Source organism: Cebidichthys violaceus, unplaced genomic scaffold (genome assembly GCF_023349555.1).
Source record: "Cebidichthys violaceus isolate CVI_PGR_0920_01 unplaced genomic scaffold, fCebVio1.0.p SCAF_2, whole genome shotgun sequence".
In the NCBI taxonomy this organism is placed as follows: Eukaryota; Metazoa; Chordata; class Actinopteri; order Perciformes; family Stichaeidae; genus Cebidichthys; species Cebidichthys violaceus.
The window spans coordinates 13086590-13106428 of NW_027176372.1; the positions used below are offsets into that span (position 1 = coordinate 13086590).

At 40.0% G+C, this 19839-nt stretch overlaps 3 protein-coding genes across 4 annotated transcripts; all 3 read right to left on the reverse strand.

Annotated features, from left to right (window-relative positions):
• Positions 1-185: 185 nt before the first annotated feature.
• On the reverse strand, positions 186-11769 carry LOC137875349 (uncharacterized). Its single transcript, XM_068714517.1, is given in 12 exon segments — positions 186-3586; positions 4728-4769; positions 4772-4876; positions 5605-5621; positions 6426-6504; positions 6619-6704; positions 6945-7099; positions 8360-8523; positions 8664-8797; positions 9005-10106; positions 10681-10816; positions 11281-11769. Coding segments are annotated over 12 exon segments (2979 nt in total). The 5' UTR covers positions 11401-11769; the 3' UTR covers positions 186-2747.
• Positions 11770-14099: 2330 nt separating this feature from the next.
• Positions 14100-16799, reverse strand: LOC137875350 (transforming growth factor beta activator LRRC32-like). Its single transcript, XM_068714518.1, has 2 exons — positions 16682-16799; positions 14100-16578 (listed from the first exon to the last, which is right to left on the reverse strand). The coding sequence occupies exons 1-2, from the start codon at positions 16769-16771 to the stop codon at positions 14716-14718; spliced, it is 1953 nt and encodes a 650-aa protein (XP_068570619.1). The 5' UTR covers positions 16772-16799; the 3' UTR covers positions 14100-14715.
• Positions 16800-17332: 533 nt separating this feature from the next.
• LOC137875351 (tumor necrosis factor ligand superfamily member 13B-like) lies at positions 17333-19564 on the reverse strand. 2 transcript variants are annotated; one of them, XM_068714521.1, is made up of 6 exons: positions 19353-19564; positions 19140-19227; positions 18958-19014; positions 18762-18874; positions 18527-18671; positions 17333-17726 (listed from the first exon to the last, which is right to left on the reverse strand). In XM_068714521.1, the coding sequence occupies exons 1-6, from the start codon at positions 19536-19538 to the stop codon at positions 17611-17613; spliced, it is 705 nt and encodes a 234-aa protein (XP_068570622.1). In that variant the 5' UTR covers positions 19539-19564; the 3' UTR covers positions 17333-17610. The 2 variants fall into 2 exon arrangements, with proteins under 2 accessions (XP_068570622.1, XP_068570621.1); XM_068714520.1 differs by having other exon boundaries at positions 18527-18874.
• Positions 19565-19839: the final 275 nt, after the last annotated feature.

Consider the following 19839-nt stretch of genomic DNA (forward strand, 5'->3'; position numbering starts at 1 on the left):
AGTTACAAGGAAGTGACAGGAGGGGAAAAAAGTTCTGTTTTAACATATCAGTAATGAGATGAGCCCCGGGATCCAAGTATGAAAATGGAAAACACTTTTGATATAACTACCAAGGTTACTTTGCTTTGACAGATGTCAGTATTTAATCCATTTAGTTCAACATTTTGAAAGAAACTCAAATAATGTCAAATTACCAAGCACTTTATTTCAGTATATTACATAATATACACGGTTTTAACCCTAATTATACATTATCTGGGTTGTTTACCTGGGTGTAAATTCATATATGTAGATTTAGGCATAAATATCGACATCAGGGTTTTTGGATGCACTACAATGTGTATAACTGTATAAGGGTGACCATGGCTAAGTGGAGAGCAGGGCCGCCTTTCAATCAGAGGGTCAATCAGGAGCCGGGTGGTTCAATCCCCGGCTCCTGCTCCGCTAGTCTCATGTCAATGTGTCCTTGAGCAAGACACTTAACCCCAAAACTGCTCCCGTAGCTGTGCCTATGGTGTGCAGAGAGATACTGAATTGTAAGTCGCTTTGGATAAAAGCGTCTGCTAAATTAATGTAATGTAAAATAATAGAGCAGATACCAGCGTATGGGACATGACGTTTTCAGGACCAGAGAGATACTGAATAATATTATACAGAGTAATATTGAGGAAAGAACGTGCAACTGCCTCTGTTAAACAGTAGGTCAACCGCTAACAATTTTCATAAACAAAAAAAGATCACCTCAAACAGAAGCCACAATGAAGTAAGTAGGCAGTACTTACAATTGAATACAAAGATATACAAAGACATAAGTACAGTACTGAGATTTTGCATGGTTTACTGAAATAAACTGTTGCTCTGACTACTGTTGAGATAACATAATAGGTCAATAGTAAAGATATGTTTGTGTAAAATTTGTGTTTTCAAATTAATTTAGTTTTTCATCCCTTGAGGAATGATATTTAATGACAGCTGTCCACATCTGGACAGTATTTTTAAAACGGTCTTTTGTTTTCTGGCACAATCTGTTATATTTCCATAGCACTATCCTAAGTTAGATAATAATTAAAGCTGACAAGAATTTTAAATTTAGATTTTTTTAGTCATTGGAACTTCATTTTAGTCAATGTTTTAGTCGTAATTTTCTCAGACAGATTCACAACACTGTAATGGATTTTGCTGAAGGATATTTCTCCTGGCTGCTGCTGTTACAGACTTACCGTCTATCATTACTGGTTATCAGACACTGATATTTATAACCTGACAAAACAGACTTCTTTATACATTACTGAGGTCTTCTGCTATAATTAAGAGTCATGTTTCACTTTCAGCAGAGCTCCTATATAGTTATAAAAGTGTTTACGCTGCATTGTTAGGGCAGAAGAGCTTTGTCATTATCTTATATATTATTTTATTTATGAATGTGGAGCAGATGTTGTCAGGGTGAGCTTTTCTTTGAGTGCGCTGCGGCAAGCCGGAGAGTAAACAGTTTTTTGACCACAGAGAAAATTTGGACTGAAGAATCATATTTCTTTCATGCTGTGAAATTTTGGAAATGATTACATCTTTCTTTTTTTCAACACATTTAAACTTTACAACGCTCTGGAGTTATTGGAAAAGTTTGGATCACACGAGTCTGTGAAAACCCTACAGTCAACACTAGTTATGAACAGATTTTAACAAAACATTTTGGGAATTACGTTGTCGTTATAATTTGCCCATGACATAAAAGGCCCTAAACGAATACTTGTCATCAAAATCTTTGTCGACAAAATGAACACTGTACAGCGGTCTGCTTGTTACTGAAAATTAATGGCATTTACTCACATAACTGCCCCTTCCAGTTCCGTGCTTTGAATTAAATATGGTACATATTAACATGTTTGATGTAAATAAAAGGTTTGCTTTCTATCCAGCATTTTAATCTCTACTGTAACCTTTGCACCTTTAAAAGGACCACACTGGTGTTTTTGCACATTTTGGCTTAATCATCAGAAGTCATGCATACTACTACTGCATTTTTCAGTTTTAATGTTTTCGTGCCTTCCGGACAGCAGCCCGTTTCCTTTTTTGCATCAAAGGTACATTATTGATGCGTGATAAAGCAACTGAAATGATGATTGAGGAGACTGAATGTGAAAAGTCTGGTGATGGTGAGAAACTGTCATCCAAGAATCAAGACACCTATAACGCCAAATAGATAAAAAAAAAATATATATTTTTCAAATCAATATTTGCTTGATGGGCATGATTTCCAAACATCACACAGTCTTGTAAATCTTGTCTATTTTGTAAATACAACTGTGTAGGACTCTGTAGGGTTATAACAAATCTATAGTTTGAACCGTATTGTCAAGCAATGACGACAACTTTGACAAAATGATGAAGGTTTGATGCTCACACAGGCCTGGCTTCTTCAGCTCAAGTTGCTTCTCACACTGTAATCAAATGAAAACACCTAAAATGAGCTTTGGCAGATTGTTGACAACGTCAACATGGTCTAAAACACGCAACAACACTGGTGTGGTCCTTTACCTTACCTACAGGCTCCAAATAGTACAGACGAGTTCCAACAGCGACTACCACTTGTGTCAGTAAAAAAAACCCAAAAAAACGATGAATCACTAAGCGACTGACTGAATGATATATGAATAGATGGTGTAAATGTGTACAGAATATGTGACACTAATGCAGAGCAACATGATCCATGGTCTAATGCTGATTAGTTTAAGAGGAGAGGCAGCGTTTCAGAAAGCTGAACACCTTTCCCCCTTCTCAGTTGGGCTCTTTTTGGTCACAGTGAACTTAGACTTAAGAGACTGGTCTGCTATCAGCTGATTGATTTCATTTTGCCTATAAGTAGACAATCTTTGACTTATCCAAGCTACTTTTGGCTCCTCAGAGCCTCCAAAGCACCGCTTACAGGCCCTGCCTATGAGGTACACCACCTCAGCCAGGTTAAGCAGCACACACACCCCGGACACCGCCAGCATGAACACAGTGAATATGGTCTTTTCTGTCGGTCTTGAGACAAAACAGTCCACTGTGTTGGGGCATGGGTACGAGTCACACTTTACCAAACGCACCATCTTAAAGCCAGGATAGATCAAGTAGAAAATGTACAGAAAAGCCACCTCAAAGAGGATTCTGAAGATGATACTGATCATGTATGTCCACCACAGTGCTCCGGTGATCTGAAACTTCTGGTTCTTGATGTGTTCCAGCTCCTTGGGACTGCTGCGGCCCGTCCTCTTCAGCATCTTCTTGTCGATGTGGCGTCGGTGGGCCACATGCATGGCCACCAGCAGGGCGGGGGTGGAGACCAGGATGAGCTGGAGCGCCCACAGGCGGATGTGAGAGATGGGGAAGAACTGGTCGTAGCAGACGCTGTTGCAGCCGGGCTGCTGGGTGTTGCAGACGAAGCCGGACTTCTCATCTCCCCAAACGCTCTCGGCAGCGACCACCAGGACCATGATACGGAAGATGAAGATGACGGAGAGCCAAACGCGTCCGATGCCGGTAGAGTGCCTGTTTACGCCGCTGATCACGGCATAAAAGCTCCCCCAGTTCATTTTGGACTCCAGGTCTGCAAAAAAATAAAGGTTACATGAATGAAGGCTAAGCTACATCTATAGCTTAAGGTCCACTGTTAAAACCAAATTATAATGTACATCAACATTTAAGTCAACTTTATCAAAATGTCTCTCAGGAAAAATAAAATTACCCACTTTCTTAATAAAACATGCACTTTTAAGCCCTTCGCATTTAGCAAAAGTATTATTTGTAGCAACGGATTATCAGTTTAAATAACTTAGTTATTGTCGTCGTCCACAACAATTTAGTAATTTAGTAAAAAGTCTAACTGTTTACCAGGCTCAGCCAGCAAGGCGAAGCGGCGTAAGCAGCGCTGGGTCCGAAGATGACCATCTTGAGTTGTGGCCTGAGCATCAAGCTGGCAGAGTGAGGAACAACAGAAAAGAATTGCCCAGACGCAAGTTGGCCGTATAAGAGCAGGGGAGATGGCCTACCATCGCGCACCGTCACAAGACGCAACAGGACGAAGCCAATTACCAAACATTCGCCACGCCACGTGATTCGCTCACCCTGTATTAATACTGTACTCCCAAACTGACCTACAGCCCAGTTGCAGACAGACTGACAGACTGCCAGCACATTTCTCCAAGGAACAAGCAAGACATCCATCTCATTATGAGATGTTTTTTATTATTTTTTTGAAGACAACTGAGAGACCTCTATTGTCTGTAAGAAAGGCTACAGAACTCACCAGAATAAAAACTTGAAATGATCACACTTAAAAAGCTGATTAATTTAAATACTACTATAAATGGTAATGATAATGTATTTGTCGAGTCAAGGCAATGGGGCATGTCAGCCATCACACACAACATCTGTCCTCATTGCACACTGAATGTTAGTATAAAACAGAATGAATGAGAGAACATTTTACCTTCAGCTGTGGTGGTACACAAAAATGTGTACGAAGAAGAAATTAATTAAAATATTGTGTTGTTTTTTTTAGCGACCCAGAAGGCTGGATTGAGAAGCATGCATTTGGAAAATGCTAATCATTCCTCCGCCACTAGCCAGTGCCCTGCACCATAGCGGTCATATGCTCTTATATAAACTATTTACATACAATGGCGGCCTTTATTGGGCTGCAACAAGACTCTTTAGAATTCAGATCAAACGCCTCGATTTCCGCCTACCCCGGGCAAAAGGAGGAATCTGTGTGGACACAAAAGGCCTCAGCCTGACACATTATTTATTGTGCTTGGCAGGGCAGGGAAGTGAAGGAAGCTTTTGACCTGAGTCACTGTCATCCAGAGCACAGATTCACCAACAGGTTCGCAGATTCATCCAGAAAACACATATGCAAAATACCAATGTGGTAGAAAATGAGAGGCTGTCTTAAAGACGTTTATACACATGCTTTAATTAAACCAGTACTGTCATTTGTTCAAGCTGATTTTTGTAACATAACCATGTCCCAAATATAAATGCTGCTATACTGTAAAATAAGCAAATATATTGCAATTATACATATCTAAATATTGTTGTGTGCCAGGTGCTGTTCTTGCTGATGTTTTTGCATGGTAACTCAATGACTTAGCTTACACTACTTTTGAGCAATAATTAGTTTTGTATTAAATTTCCTTCCATTGATTTCATATCCTTTTGTGCGCACATTGACACATTTCTTTATAATAAATATCCAGTCATTAAAGCTTACTTCGCAGTTATGACTTTGCCTTATACTGTAAAAACACGTGCTTATGAATGATCTACGGTACAGCATCTGAACAAAACTGAGAATTTTCATTTGGCTATTATCAGCTGAGCTTGCACATTTTGTTGTGGTCAAACTCCTCCCTACAACAGTGGAAACAAGAATTACAGTAGCAACAAACTGAATGCAAGTGAAAACACAATGTGGCCATTTGTCACGTACTATCAGATGATCTACAGCAGCTCACAATGCCATGAGCTTTACTGTAGTGGGAGGGTTTGGAAGGCCTGGTGATTCTTTGAATGAACTGAACCTCATTTATATTCCCTCTATGGAGAACACGTTAATCTACAACACAGACGGAGCACACACACTTTTAGATAACAGCTTTATTATGACAGTAGAGAAAAATATGCACACTGGAAATAGAAAATAGATCTGACATTTTACAAGAACTCAATATGAACTAAGGCAACATGGCTCTGATAATGATCATTATGAAAGGAAAATAAACAGACCTACTGTATGTGGCACACTGACAAATCAAGTATCACTTAATAGAGGGCAGGTAATTAGACTGAAGTGAAACCGTCTAGTGGCAGGAAAAACAGGATTTGAACTTGTTTTTAAGTACAAAGGGAAATGTTCATGTCCCCACACATCATACATAAATCTTTTTAAAAAGTAATACAAAATAAACACATTTTTGCTTCAAAGACAAACTGAGTTTACCAACGTTTTTGTGGAAACAGTGTCACAGCTCTTTTGTCAGTTGTCAAAATATTTTTTAGTTGCAATGATGTTATAGAGAACATTAGCTTTACACTCACAACCACTACACATAGCTTTGACTTTAATTAAGAACTGCAATGTAAGACATTAAAATACACAAGAAAGCTGATCCAATCAAAGCTTTCAGTCTTAATCCAATGTTCATTTATATTACATTAGATTTAAATATCCTTGTACTGCAAAGTGCAAATCACAGCACTTTGTCACTGTGTAACCTGAAAGACCACCGTATGTCTACTACTTTATCTCTGATCCAAGGATCATTAAATGTCTGTGTTTGGATTTGTGTTTCATGGCAGGTCTGCCATTTGGATATACATTTGACCTGAATGCCAAACAAGGCGACATAAACAAAACTAGAAACATTCCCTACTCTCTGAATTACTTCTTACTTTGAGTATAGCACGAGATGAGGTACTTCTCCCACTCAGACTCCTGTTTCTTCATGTTAAGTTGAATTGTGCCTAAAAAAAAAATAAAAAAAATGAGTGCTGTTCTGGTCATACAAAGGTGACACTGCCACCTACTGTAGATGCACAATTTGGGGTAAACCATTTCCAAACTATAAGTCAACTTACTTCTTTTCATGAGTCCAACATTCTTCAGCTTGTTGTGTTTTGCATGTCCGTTCTGGGCCAGTCTCAAAGACAGTGGTGCACCCCTCCTGAAATGTAGATAATACCAGCGTACAGTTAAGATATTGTGTCGTATTGTCCTTATGACCGTACAGTATATACACATTATAAAGGCCAACAAGCAATTTTCAGTCCCTGTACTACTTCTTAATGCAATCAAACATTTCATTTGTACAATGTTAGCAGGAAAAATACAACAAAAGGGACATACTTGCTGTTAATTCTAAATGTACGAGTCACAATTAACGGATTTCTTCCTAATCAAGTACCTCATAGCTCCGAGCTTTCCCTTTTCCAGGAAGAGCTCGACTGTAACTTTGGGCCCCTGTGGGTACAGTCTGGCATAGAGCGTTCTGTTGTGCACCATTGCTTTGAACCAGCCCACTGCCTCCTCAGACCAATCCCTCCCATTCACAGGCATCACCTAGGGGGAAGGAAACCAACAATAAATACCGTGAACCGAGATCATTTATTTCCTTTGCCCAATAGATAAGGCCGTGACTGATCATGTGGACAAACGCCAACACTGTAACTGAGGCTACACTCTCACAGCGGAGCACAGTATTTTAACCATTTTCTGCAAATCTGAGAGGGATAATCTGCAATAATGTAATGTTATGTTATTATTCATATTAACATTGTGTACTTTTTTTATTTTGATGCCTTGGTATAGCCGTTTTTTCGGAAACCTTCATGCCAATAAAGCCACATTAAATTGAAAATCTGCACGTCGGAGTGACAGAATACATTAAACTGCGTTATGTAATTAGGATACCAAAAAAAGGCCACTGTGTTCCATTAGAGTTACAGAAAAGAAAGATTACAGATACATTCAGTTAAAATGGGGACTTTTAGCACTATTTCACATAATGGAATTTCACTAATATTGTATATTTGAAGTAGAAACGGATACTGCGGCTGCTCCAAGTTAACATTAAGCAACACTTATGTGCCAAATTACATTTCCACAGCTAGAAGGCATAACTTGCACTGCAGTGTGATGAAAAGTAACAGAAAGTTATGTTACTTTAATATTGTGATAGTTGGATGAGGTAGCTGACTGTTTTTTAACATTAGTAACTGTATCAGACGTAGAGCTGCACGATATATCGATCGATCGATAGATAGATATCATTGCAGCATCCACACTGCAATGTGTGCATGCGCAATAGTCACATCCTGAGACGTGCTCAGCCCTAAATCCAGTGTGTCCCATTAATAAACCTAACGTCTAGGCAGGACCGCCAGTTCAATAAGGAGCCGTATATATTGTTACACTTCCCAACCGGTTGGTGTCCGCATCTGCTCGGAGGATTCACCTCAGCGGGTCAGAGACAGACGACTGGTGTCGGAGGATTCTCTCCCCAGCTTGGTTATTCCCTGCTGTTGGTTGGCTCGCGGGTGTGACTGTTTTGCTGTCATCACCAGTCATATCTAAACACCCAATGTGTTTAAGAATAAATTGTTTACTAGAGCACACAATTGGTTAAAAGAGCAAGTTTTTTTTTATAGATCTAACCTCTTCATTTGCTCTCAAAGTGAACCACACTGGTGCATTTACTTTTCCAATATCATGCCGCTGTAAATGGAAAACATTTCTAATTCAACCCTCTCAACGCTGGTGGTCCTCTAGATACATGTGAACAATTATAGAGCCAAACATTATCATTAGGGAACCACTCGCATTTGCCAGCGAGACCTCGACAGCCTGCAGCGGTAGGGCGGCCACTTCTGTGGTCAGCTCTTTGATGTTCAACAGTGACAGGCAACCTGTGTCACCGTAGTCCAGCTTCTTCACCTCCACCTTAATGGAAGTCCCACTCCCAGCACCGTCGGCGGCATTATCATCTGACATCCAAAAGACAAGAGAGCATAAAAAAAAAATCCAGGAAGGAATTCCCAAGTGACTGCAGGCGAGCAAAGTGACACTGCTACCACCTAGAGGTACGCATTTGCAAAACCATTCCAATACACAGAACTGGACGCACCCCCGCTTACTCCACATATCTTCGTCACCTGAGCCCTGCACCATTGTTCTTGCTTAGGGAACCAACCCATTACTTTAGTTCCAATATCTGGAATGCAGCTCTGCTCGGCATATGAACTACTGGCTTTCCAGCTGCTGCAAATGAGAAAGAAATAATGACCAGAAACATGTGGATTATTAAAAAAAGAAAAAAAAAGAAAATCTACAAAGAAAGCAGTAATGAACAAAAAGGGAGAAGTGGCTCTCCCTACATTCTGTTAATGTGATCAGGGAATCAGTGAGGGTTAAGAAAAGCTGAGAAAAAGCAGACAAGAGATTGGAATCCATGCTAAAAGGACTTACTCTGCGAGTAGGGCCTGCAGCGTCATGATGGAGTCTCGGTGTTGTACGTAAAAGTTACCTGGGCTGACAATATGAGACACCACAACTTCAGTTTCTTCAAACCTCCGGATCTGGAACTCAGGAATGGTAATGCAGTTAATCGCTGGTTCTGGTTCTGTGCATTGCAGAGGTTGGGTTTTCCACTGGATGTTTAGACAGGAGTCCTCTTGAGCCGTTTTATTTGGGCTGTCTTTATTATCCAAGGGGTGAGCTTCAGACTCTCCATGTCCCACCTCTGTGAGGATGTCTCCAATATCCCATAATTCAGTCTTAGTTGCGATCACACAAGTGTAGGTCAGAGAGCCACTCGATTCCACTCTCTTTACTCTGAAGACTGGGGCTTGGTTTTCAAAGTCTGCACATAAGGTTTTCGGAGCTAGTGCGTTGATCATTCTTTGTGTTTTGATGGTCGGCCCCTGTGGCAAACTTGACGTGCACATAGTCTTACTCCACTCCATGACAGTGACCTCTAGTGCACCCGTCTTTTTAGCTTTTGCTTTGAGGAAGTGAAGCAGCTGAGAGGATGTTTGTTTTTGGTGTTGCACCTGGACATCTTCCTCACATCCCCAGCTCATTAGTGGTGGTATTTTCATTGGTTTAGGGTTACGGATCTCTGGGAGTAGAGCTCGTATGGGAGGCAGTAGTAGCGGTGGCCTCTCTGGGTTATTCTCGGGTCTCTCAGTAATCGCAGGTGGAAGATTCGCAGCATCTGATGGGCGTTTCTCCTCAAAAATAACAGAGTGTTCTTTTTCTTCAGCCTGTGAGTGAGGGGATGAGCTCAAAGTCGCAGCGGCGCTGTTGCAGCTGGACGGGATGCCGCATAACATGTCGTCCTGCTGGACTGCTGCAGGCTGGGAGATGAGGAAATATTTAAACTGCTGGTGGGACAGCGTGGCTCCAAGCACCTGGACTGCTTTGGCTATGGAGCTCGCCATGAGCGAGTTCTGCAACATAGGCCCAAACTTGAGAACATCGGTCATTAGGACCTTTTTGCCTCCGAGTGGCTGGAGCTGATTTGCTCTCGCTCCATTTCTGACAGTAGGCTGGACACAAATGTGTGGCTCTGTAAAGATGGGGAAAGCAGAAAAGAGAGTTAAATTAAGCGGCAATGAAAATCTTTTCCTAAATAACACACGTACAACTTGAGTAATGCTGATGGCAGATATGGCATTTCTATTATATTAAAAAATAGTTAATTTGTCTACACGTGTATATCATCTGGATTGATGTTAAATTCCCCTTTAAATCACGTACCGGTTCAATTAAGAAAGCTTATTTTTTCATACAGTAACAAATCTTGCTTCCCTTTGTCTTGTAGACGGAAGATTGTGGAAGCAATCGGTCTCTCGGTACTAGATCATGGTAATGTGATTTACAGATGTGCATCAACATCTTGCGCCGCCTAATGTTCTCTACCATTCAATTTCTAACGGTTGTTTTTATTTATTCATGAAAGGCCTCTGCAGAAATTAGACTTATATCCAATGTCACTTATTGGCTGGCGAGTTGGAACACACAACACCTGCTCACAGGACTTTTAGATTCTTTGCAACATGCATTTGGAATTAATTGCAATGTACTTTGAATACAGGATGTCACAGTAGCAGCTTACATTGTTTGATTAATTCTTGACTTACCACTTGCGAGGTCTTTTAATGAACCATTGAGCTTCTTAATGGCTTGATATTTTGCATCCAAAGACTGAACCAGATCACTGAAGACAGTAACAGTGGAAACTGTTGAATTCAAGAAACCTTGAACGTCTTCATAGACCTGAGAGAAAAGTGAAACAAGCTTAAGTGATTTTGTAAGAAAAGGAAATGTTACATTTTAATTTAAAAAGAATTAGCGAAACACATTTCTGGTAATCAATTGACAATTTAATAAATAACCAAAAAACTTGTGCACTGAGAAAAGGTGACAACTCATTAACAGACTTCATTTCTGACTTGTTATACACTAACATACATTAAGCTAACAAATAAATGAGTTGGAAAAGTATTCAACAATACTGAAAATAGACATTAATTGTAACTCTGGCAACACTTGCATACAACAATTTTTATCAGTGCTTTGTTTCATTACAATTTTGCAATCTCAGTCAACTAGTTAAGTACATTTGTGGGTAAAGTTAACGTTAGCAGGGTTTGACCATGTGGCTTGTGCACTAGCTACTTCAATGAATCTACAGGTGACAATAACCTGAAGATGTGAGACTGGTGCTAACATTAACTTACCTTGTTGGTGAGGTTAAGAAGTTCTTGTTCAAGTGTATTCCGGGCAATCTCCAGCATGAAGAGTTTGAAAGTTAACTGCACTTTCTGTGTGATTATGGAGGGGTACTGCTGAGGAGTCATGGTCGTCTGGGACGGACTGGATCCGCCGGGCACGGACTACACCTCTGGTGGCTAACGCTAGCTAGCTAGCTAATTGTGTAGCTAGTGTTAGCTAGGTTAAAAATGTCAATGACGGTGTTAGCTATTACCAGTTTTTACCCGTATTTACAGCGTTAGGGTTTCGGCACTGGAGGTTCATGTTCTTCTCGTCCTCGATGGTTTCTAATTCCAGCCGCGGTTGTCGGTGAAACGTGTCCTGCTCCTTCTTCAGCCTCCGACAGACATTGACGAGCCAGCGCCCGCCATGTTGGAAACATTGAAGTGGACAAAAAATCCTCGAGGTTAATTACAAAACCAGATTATTCAACCTGGTCTTGTAATTAAAATGTTAAATGTAGCACTTGAACATAGCTGGCGCTCAGAGTTTATCTTTATCTGGTAAAGCCAATGATTAGAGGTCTCAGGGCCCAAACTATCTCAACTTATTCTCAAACTTAAAATTTTAATTTATTCAAAAACAGTGAGGGATCCTAAAAATTAAGCCAATGTGACTTTGTAGCATCTGTCAAGGGACTACAGATGAAAAATAGCCTCTTGGCTAACTCACATTTACAGGAATGTTTCAATAATGTGCACTATCCCTACCAAATAAATCAATAAAATTAAAATAAGTATGGCCAACATTAGTTCAGCATATCTGATGAAGGTGATGTAACATATCATTACTTGCATGATTCTTGCCTTTTTTTGGGTTGTAGCCTAATGTACCCACAGAATGCGTAAACTAGATGAAATGTCATGTCATGGGTTGCATTTAAGACTGCTTAGCCTGATACAATGATAGATTCTTGGGAGCATCTTTTTCAGGGACCTCTGTGGTCATGTATGAATTACTTAACAGGCCTTATGGGTACAAGCACTGGGGTCCATAGGCACAAGAGATTACAGATCAAGTTTTAAGTTCCTGGGAATCCACATCACAGACAACCTGACATGGTCATCACACAACTCCATTCTGGTGAAAAAAAACAACACAATTGTATTTTTAAGGAAACTTAAGGAAAAATGTCCCTCTCAAGTTCTTGTTGACAGGAGGGCTCTACAGCGGGTGATAAAACCTCCCAGAACATCTTTGCTACCCATCGACTGAAAATCTGTGATATTGGTGAAAAGAGGTGCCTGCGAAAGAGCTCAAAGGATATTCAAAATCAAAACCCACCACAGCCACAACCTGTTCACCCTGCTGCCATCTGGGAGTGGAAACAAGTATCAGCTGCTTTATAACCAAACTACAGAGCGACTTCCTTCCTCAGGTTGTGAGACTCATCCAACTTATCCACCTCACTGCTCCATACATTGTTTTTTGCTATTTTTGCTTTACTTATGTAGCATAAAGGGACTTCAACTGCATTGTGCAACCCTGTGTTGTAAAATGACAACAGATTTACCTTGAATCTTGAAGTGTGTACTGATTAATTCAAAGAAGTTGCATGTGCATTGTAAATAATATTGTTAAGAGGATTACTGTATTATGGACCTTGCCCACATGGGTAGAGGAGCAAAATGCATTTGTTAAAAAACTGCAATTCCAGGTCAGCAAATTAATAAATAAAGAAAATGAGAGCAGAAGAACAGCTAGATGCTTAGATAGTAACTTTATCAAGGGATGGGTTTACAGAAGAACTGATACAGCAATAGATTTCACTCTGATTTTAACAAGATATGTGCAACATTAATGGCAATGCCAGTGACTTATGCTACATTTGATGTAAGATAAAGTGATCCTTATTAAGAGACACTCCAAAGTCTCAGGCTTATAATTGGGCAAGGATGACAATCCTTTACTTGTAAGGATGGGGTTTACTGGAAATGCAGTTTGAGTGAGAGTGTGACAGTGATAGTTTTAAATACTTGCTTTATGTGCTAACAAACAAGCTGCTGCTAATGTCTACATGCCAGCTACCATTAACCACCAAGTAGAAAAATGAATGTAATTTGCTACTTGCATTCCTATGGTTTTACACCTAATACTAACCACACAGTGTTCTTTTCTTCCAGTGCTCTTTGCTTGAACTTGTCAAGCTGCTACTTGATCTAGTATCTAAATCTTGTGGGTGGGGCAACAAAGACATTTCCTACAGTTATATTGCTCAAGAGTCAGATTGATAGGCATCCTGGCTCTTTTGGCACTCATGGCATCGCAGCCCTGGCTGTACCCGCTGGACAAAGTGGAAATGTGCATGAGAATTGCAAAATGACTCTTTGCATCAGTTTTAAAGGAGAAAGATGTGTCAATGAGAAGACAATAAGAGGATTGCTTAACAGGATATCCTCCTGTAACTGCAGTTTCTCTCCAGTGAACCTTGAGCTGCTTTATGTCAGTGTGTAATAAAATCCACAGAATTACTGATTAATTTGACACTGCAGCATGTCATTAGGCTTTTGCACATTTTTCGCCAGACCACCTCATTGTCTGTAGAGCAGCACTGTGGGATGAAATTCAAAGATTGTTCATGTGTTGTTAGTTTAACCTATTTTTCTTCAATATATTTGTATTCAAATTTGCAGTGGTTACAAACAAAAACAGCCCCAGCCTACCATAGTTGCTCGACTAAAAACAGAAATTCACAATTCATCCTCACCGAACTACAGTGATTTATTTTGCAGGTATAGAAAAGGTGTACTTGTACTCTAAAAATAATACTGCCAACATATTCTGGTTATTAGGTACAGCATTTTTATTATTATGTTCAGCATAACTGATGCCACATTATATTTCATAACCAGGGCCAGAGCCGATTATACATAACAAAACACAAACAGATGCAGGAAGTGAAATATATTAAAGTGTACAAGGTCTCTTATTGGCGTTTTATTGAATTGTTCAGGAGTTCAAATTCTGGGAACGTTGTGCAAGGCCTCAGAGACATCATACAACATTGAGCCAAGGCAAAACGTTTAGTTGCTTGCAAACATTACACAATGAAGGATGGGCAAACATTCTCCGCCTGATTAGCGATTTGGCACACATATCGTAACCAAATACCTTGGGAGTCAATTTTAATCACAACAATTTGGCTGCACAGGTCACACAGTGTGATGCATGTTCTACAAGATTAATACTATGTAGGGGGAGCCATACAAGAAAGCCTTGAATGGAGATGAGAAAATAATTGTGATGATGAAAATTTTACTGAATTTTATTACTAAAAGTCATGCAAAATGAAGCTCAAAGGAATTTCAGTTACTTTAGTTTGCTATCCAGTTTCTCACTATTGTATTTGAGTTGCTTACTTAATGTAACCCATGTGCGTAGATGACAACAGATTTAACATATCACACTATAAATGATCTCTGTGTGCAGCACACCTTCCTGGTGAATATGATGAGCACTGTCGACATTACAGTTACGAATAAAACAATGATGATCATTGTTCCAAAGTGAATTTCCTGTGCTTTTGTATGAAACAAACAATACCCTGAAGGCTTTTTCAGATACTCTGTCACTGCAATGTTTCTATCGCTTGTAAAGCATACGGCGTCATTGACATCAGGCAGTTTCATCTTCAGCTCATGTAGGATTATCAGCCATCTACTGTCACAACAGTTAAAATAGTTTCCACTTATATACATAAAATTAAGGTGCACCGATAAAGCAAGGATCAAAGAATTGTTTAAAGACTCAAAATGATTATTTCTTATGTCTATTTCTGTCAGAGGAGAGCAGCTCAAACTGCTGGGAATCACATCGAGGTGGTTGTTAGATATGTTCAGCTGAGTTAACGCTGGCATGCAGGGTAAAGACAGATCAGAGCTGGTCATGTTTATTTCACTGATGATCAAGAGCTGAAGAGTCTTTTGCACACCCTCTAATGCATCCCTTTGCACTACCATATGTGAATTTCTTGCAAGGTTCAGAGAAACCAAAGAGGTTTTTAGAAACGTGTTTGGTTGAAGCATTTTGATGTTGTTTTCTTTAAGATTGAGGTGTTTAAGCGTCCTTAGCTGGCCAATGACAACACAGGAGGTGTTCAGATTCATCTGCTGTGTTGATTGGTCAATAGAGGCACACGGTTGTACAGAATTGTCTTGTAGATTTAATGTTTCTATTTGTGTGAGCGCATTGAGAAAAAATGGAGAAATGTATGCAAGTCCGTTACTCTGCAGGTTAAGGTACTTTAAGGAGGGAAAGAAAAGCTGCCGATGGAATCCTGATTCATCGTCATTTCTTATATTCCAAGTGATGTTTTGCAAACAGTTGAAATTCAAATTCAGAGTTTCTAATGATGTAAGATGGCTCAAAGTCTCCAGTGGGAAAGACCTGAAGTGATTATAGCTCAGGTCAATATAAATCAGTGGCATCAGCCTCCAGTTTGAGTGTAGGATATTCTTTCTAATTGTTGTCTCTCTCATAATCTCACTATAAAGAGCATTGGCCTCCGATACCATTGTAGCCTCTGAATTTAAGGCACCAACCAAATTATTCTGTAAATGCAGATACCTCAAACTGTTCATTTTTGGAACAATTGGGAAATAAAGGAGTTTGTTGTGACTCAGATCAAGAATTTCGAGCCTGTACAACTGGTCATCCTCACGCGTAACAAAGAACTCAACTGAATTTTGACTAAGATTCAGATATTTAACTTGATGTAGTTTAAAATCACAGATATGCGCAAGGTTATTTCTGGCCAAATTTAGCACCTCTAATTGGCTCAATGGTTCAAATGTCCCCTGTTCTATCACCGATATCTGATTGTCATCAATAGTAATGGCCCTCAAACCTTTACTCTCTTTGAACAAGTTGTGTGAAAGTCTTGTTAAAGCATTACCAGTCATCTTAAGTTGATCAAGACACGATTTGTTTTGAAGATACACTTCCACTGCATCATCACTCAAGTCGTTCATTGATATGTCCAAACTCTTCAGTCGACTGATGGATCGGAGGGCTTTGCCGTTACTGCCAACGTCGTTGTTCAGCGCATTTCTGGACAAATTCAACTCCTCAAGTCGAGCCAGGTCTTCAAAAGCGCCCTCGGAGATGCGATCCAGCTGGTTGGAGCTCAGGTCCAGCTGCTCCAAGTATGGCAAAGCAAGTGTGTGCAGCTGTCTGATGAAGTTATTGGACAGGTCTAGTCTCCTAAGCCTTACATCCAAATCCAGAGGGACAGAATAGAGGTTGTGGTTGTTCCAGGACTGCTCCTTGAAATGAAAGGAACATTAATCATAATCAAAGAGTGAACCATGGAAACCAAACAATTGCAATGATATTACACAAAATTTCAATTATAAATCTTGAGCCTACCTTCGGCTCGTCATATGTCAGTCCAGTTATACAAAGGTCATGGCTGATTGACCAGAGTAGCAGGAGATTAGAGAACATATGTCTGACCATCCTCCCTCTGCTGTTGCTTCTGCTGCTGTTCAACTGTACTACCACTGTTGTCAGAGCTCATACACACAGATACACCCTCTTATAGCCATGCTTCAGAAAAAAAACAGGGAGAGAGAAAACAGCTGTGGACACTAGATAAGCACTGGGCATTCTATATTTAGAGAATAAAGGCATGACCACTTATATGTCACCTTCTATTAAGAAAACATCTGAATACTTTTTAATTTGGATAAAAACAGGCGTTTAGACAAAGATGGTCATATTTCTGTATTTAATGCAGCCAGTTATATGGATTCATACATTCAAAATTACCTTAATGAGAATTTATTTGTACTAAGGCATGTCATCCCATTTATAACAACTTAAATTTCATCATGACATCTTTAAGTATTGACAGCGTTGAGCAGTTCGTGTCCACCAGGAAAACACCCCCAGAGCAGAGCGATACAAATTTATACCTTTGTTTGTTCCTGACATAGTCTTTGGAAAACGGAAACCATTCTAAAATAGACGAGAGGAACAAATAAACAGACAAAGTGGAGGTGGAGCAAGGTATAAAGAGACATGTTAAAATAGACTGATGAAAGGAGGTGGAAGCACACATAAACAATGCTAGGGGACAGCCCAGGTGGACTACCTGAACGATATACCACAATACTTTAAAGATAAAGGCTTTTAAAAGTAGTAGAGACAGGCAGTTCATTACAAAAGTCCCTACAGTTTTCCTGCTGCTGTCAGCCACTCTGTCTTTTATCAGCATCCCCTCACACGGCTCAGTGTCAGTTTCTTACATCCTCCAGGAACAAGCTGCATGATTATCATCTTCATACTGTCTTGTTTCAGTTTAGCTGTATGACACCAAAAAATGTAAACTCTGCATCCATAGAGATGAGGGCATGGGGCCTGTATGGTATCACCAATTGGAGCTCATCGTCCTGATGCAGCCGCACAATGCCTGTAGCAGAGAATACGTAGAAGAAGGCATCAGAGGAGATGACAGAGGTGACAAGTAAAAGGAAAAACTGACATAATGTTTCCTTGTGAGGCCAGCTTTAAATCTTCTGGGCATAGTCTCTGGAACTGTTCTGGAGGGATGAACGCCATATGCATACAAAATATATAGTGGTTGGGAAATGCACACAAATACAAGTTCTTGCCCAGCGCTCGTGAGAAGATCGATACCACAATTGCGCCTGAATGGCAAATATGAAGCTACAGCCAGCAGCTAACTAGCGTAGCTTAGCACAAAGAGTGTAAACAGAGAGAAACAGCAAGCCTGACTCTGTCCAAAGGCAACAAAATCCTACTTCCAAAACCTCTAAAACTCATGAACATTATATCTTATTTGTTTAATCTGTACAAAAAAAGTGTGAATGTCCAGAAGCAGTTCAGGAAACTTATGGTTATGATGAGACTCCAGGAAGTCACTACTTCAGGACAAAAACTAGTCCCGCATGGTGTCAAATCAACTGTACAACCACAATGTGTTAGTTTTACACTCAGATTTCTGTGCAAATTAAGCAAACAAGGTATAAAGGTGTTTATTATGTTTATGCTTTGGACAGAGCCAGACTAGCTGGTCTGTGTGCTAAGCTAAGCTAACCGCCTGCTGGCTGTAGCCTTATATTTACCATGTAGACATGAGAGTGGTATCAATGATCTTATCTAACTCTTGGCAAGAAAGCAAATAAGCGTATATTTTTTTAATTGTTGAAGACTATCTTTAACATGGCCACAGAGCAGGGCCTCACTGACCTGCAGTGTAGCATGTATTGGCTGGAGTTTCACTGGGCATCTCCTGCAGGCAGCGCAGGATCTCTGTTGATGTCGTCCCTGTTCTAGTGGAACCCAAACTTTGAATGATATGACCCATAACTGTACTTGGGCCTTTGAACAAGACCTGTGAATTAAGGAGAACATTAGCGGACCAGTTGGAACAAATCTGATGTAATATCAATTTAGTTATGCTTGAGTTACAGTGACACCATACTTGTCCAAACACCAAGTAATATCCATCTTCTTGGACAATAATTCTGTTTTCCTTTTGTGAAATTGCATTTCCTTGCTGCGCAGAAACAGTCCAAGGGATCACTATTATATTTCCTTTGGGAGAAGGCAAGACATACTTATTCAAAATAATAGCATACAGAGCGCTGCAACAGCCAAAGACTTGCATTTAGTTTTACCTCTTATGTCTGGCTGTTTGTTAGTGTTAGCTGTTAACTGCAGGAATGATGTTGGAGCTGGTAAGAGGAGGAAATAAACATAATACTTTAATGTAATTAACTTAGCAGATACTGTTTATGGTCTCACTACCAGATTAGACCGTAACTAATGGACACATTTTCTGTTCTCTGCTCCAACCCACCTCTGCAGCTGCCCTGTTGCCGTTTCACTCTCCTGGAAGATATCTTCAGAGAACTCTGAGCTTTCTGAAAAGTACTTGGCTTTATGTCCTAAGAGAAAACAAAGCATTAGGACAAAACATATTATTGTAGCGCTATCGGAATACTCACTAATGGCATAAATCTCAGTAGTACGATGTCCAAGATGACTCCATCCTCCATAATCAGTGACATACCTCCCTTGTTTTAGACATCTTGGCCATTTTCCCATTGACTCCCTCAGAACGTGTCTGATTTAATTGTAGAATTATGTCCCCTTGGAGTTTACGAAAATCACTTTCTAAAACACTGGCTCTGTGCACCAGGAAAAGACTAAGACAAAACATAAATGCTGCTAGTGATAATAAAGCATTGTAAAGCATTGTGAGACTGGAAAGTGACTGGATGTCCTCAAGTTACTCAAATGGGTGAGGTCACACATCAGTTAACCCCGGAAACCCAAATGTTCAGTTTCAAAATTTGTTTCTAAATGAGGAACTATCTCTTTCTGCCTCTCAAGATGGAACTCATTTAGATAGTATGAAGATTACAGCCAAAATTTGAAGTGTATTGTGAAACTTCCAAAGTAAAAGCGACATTTCAATAAAGCCAAAGGCCTCAAAGAGCATCATTTGTTCTTGTCAAAACTCATGCCAGCAGAGTCCAATATGGGAGACGTTTTAG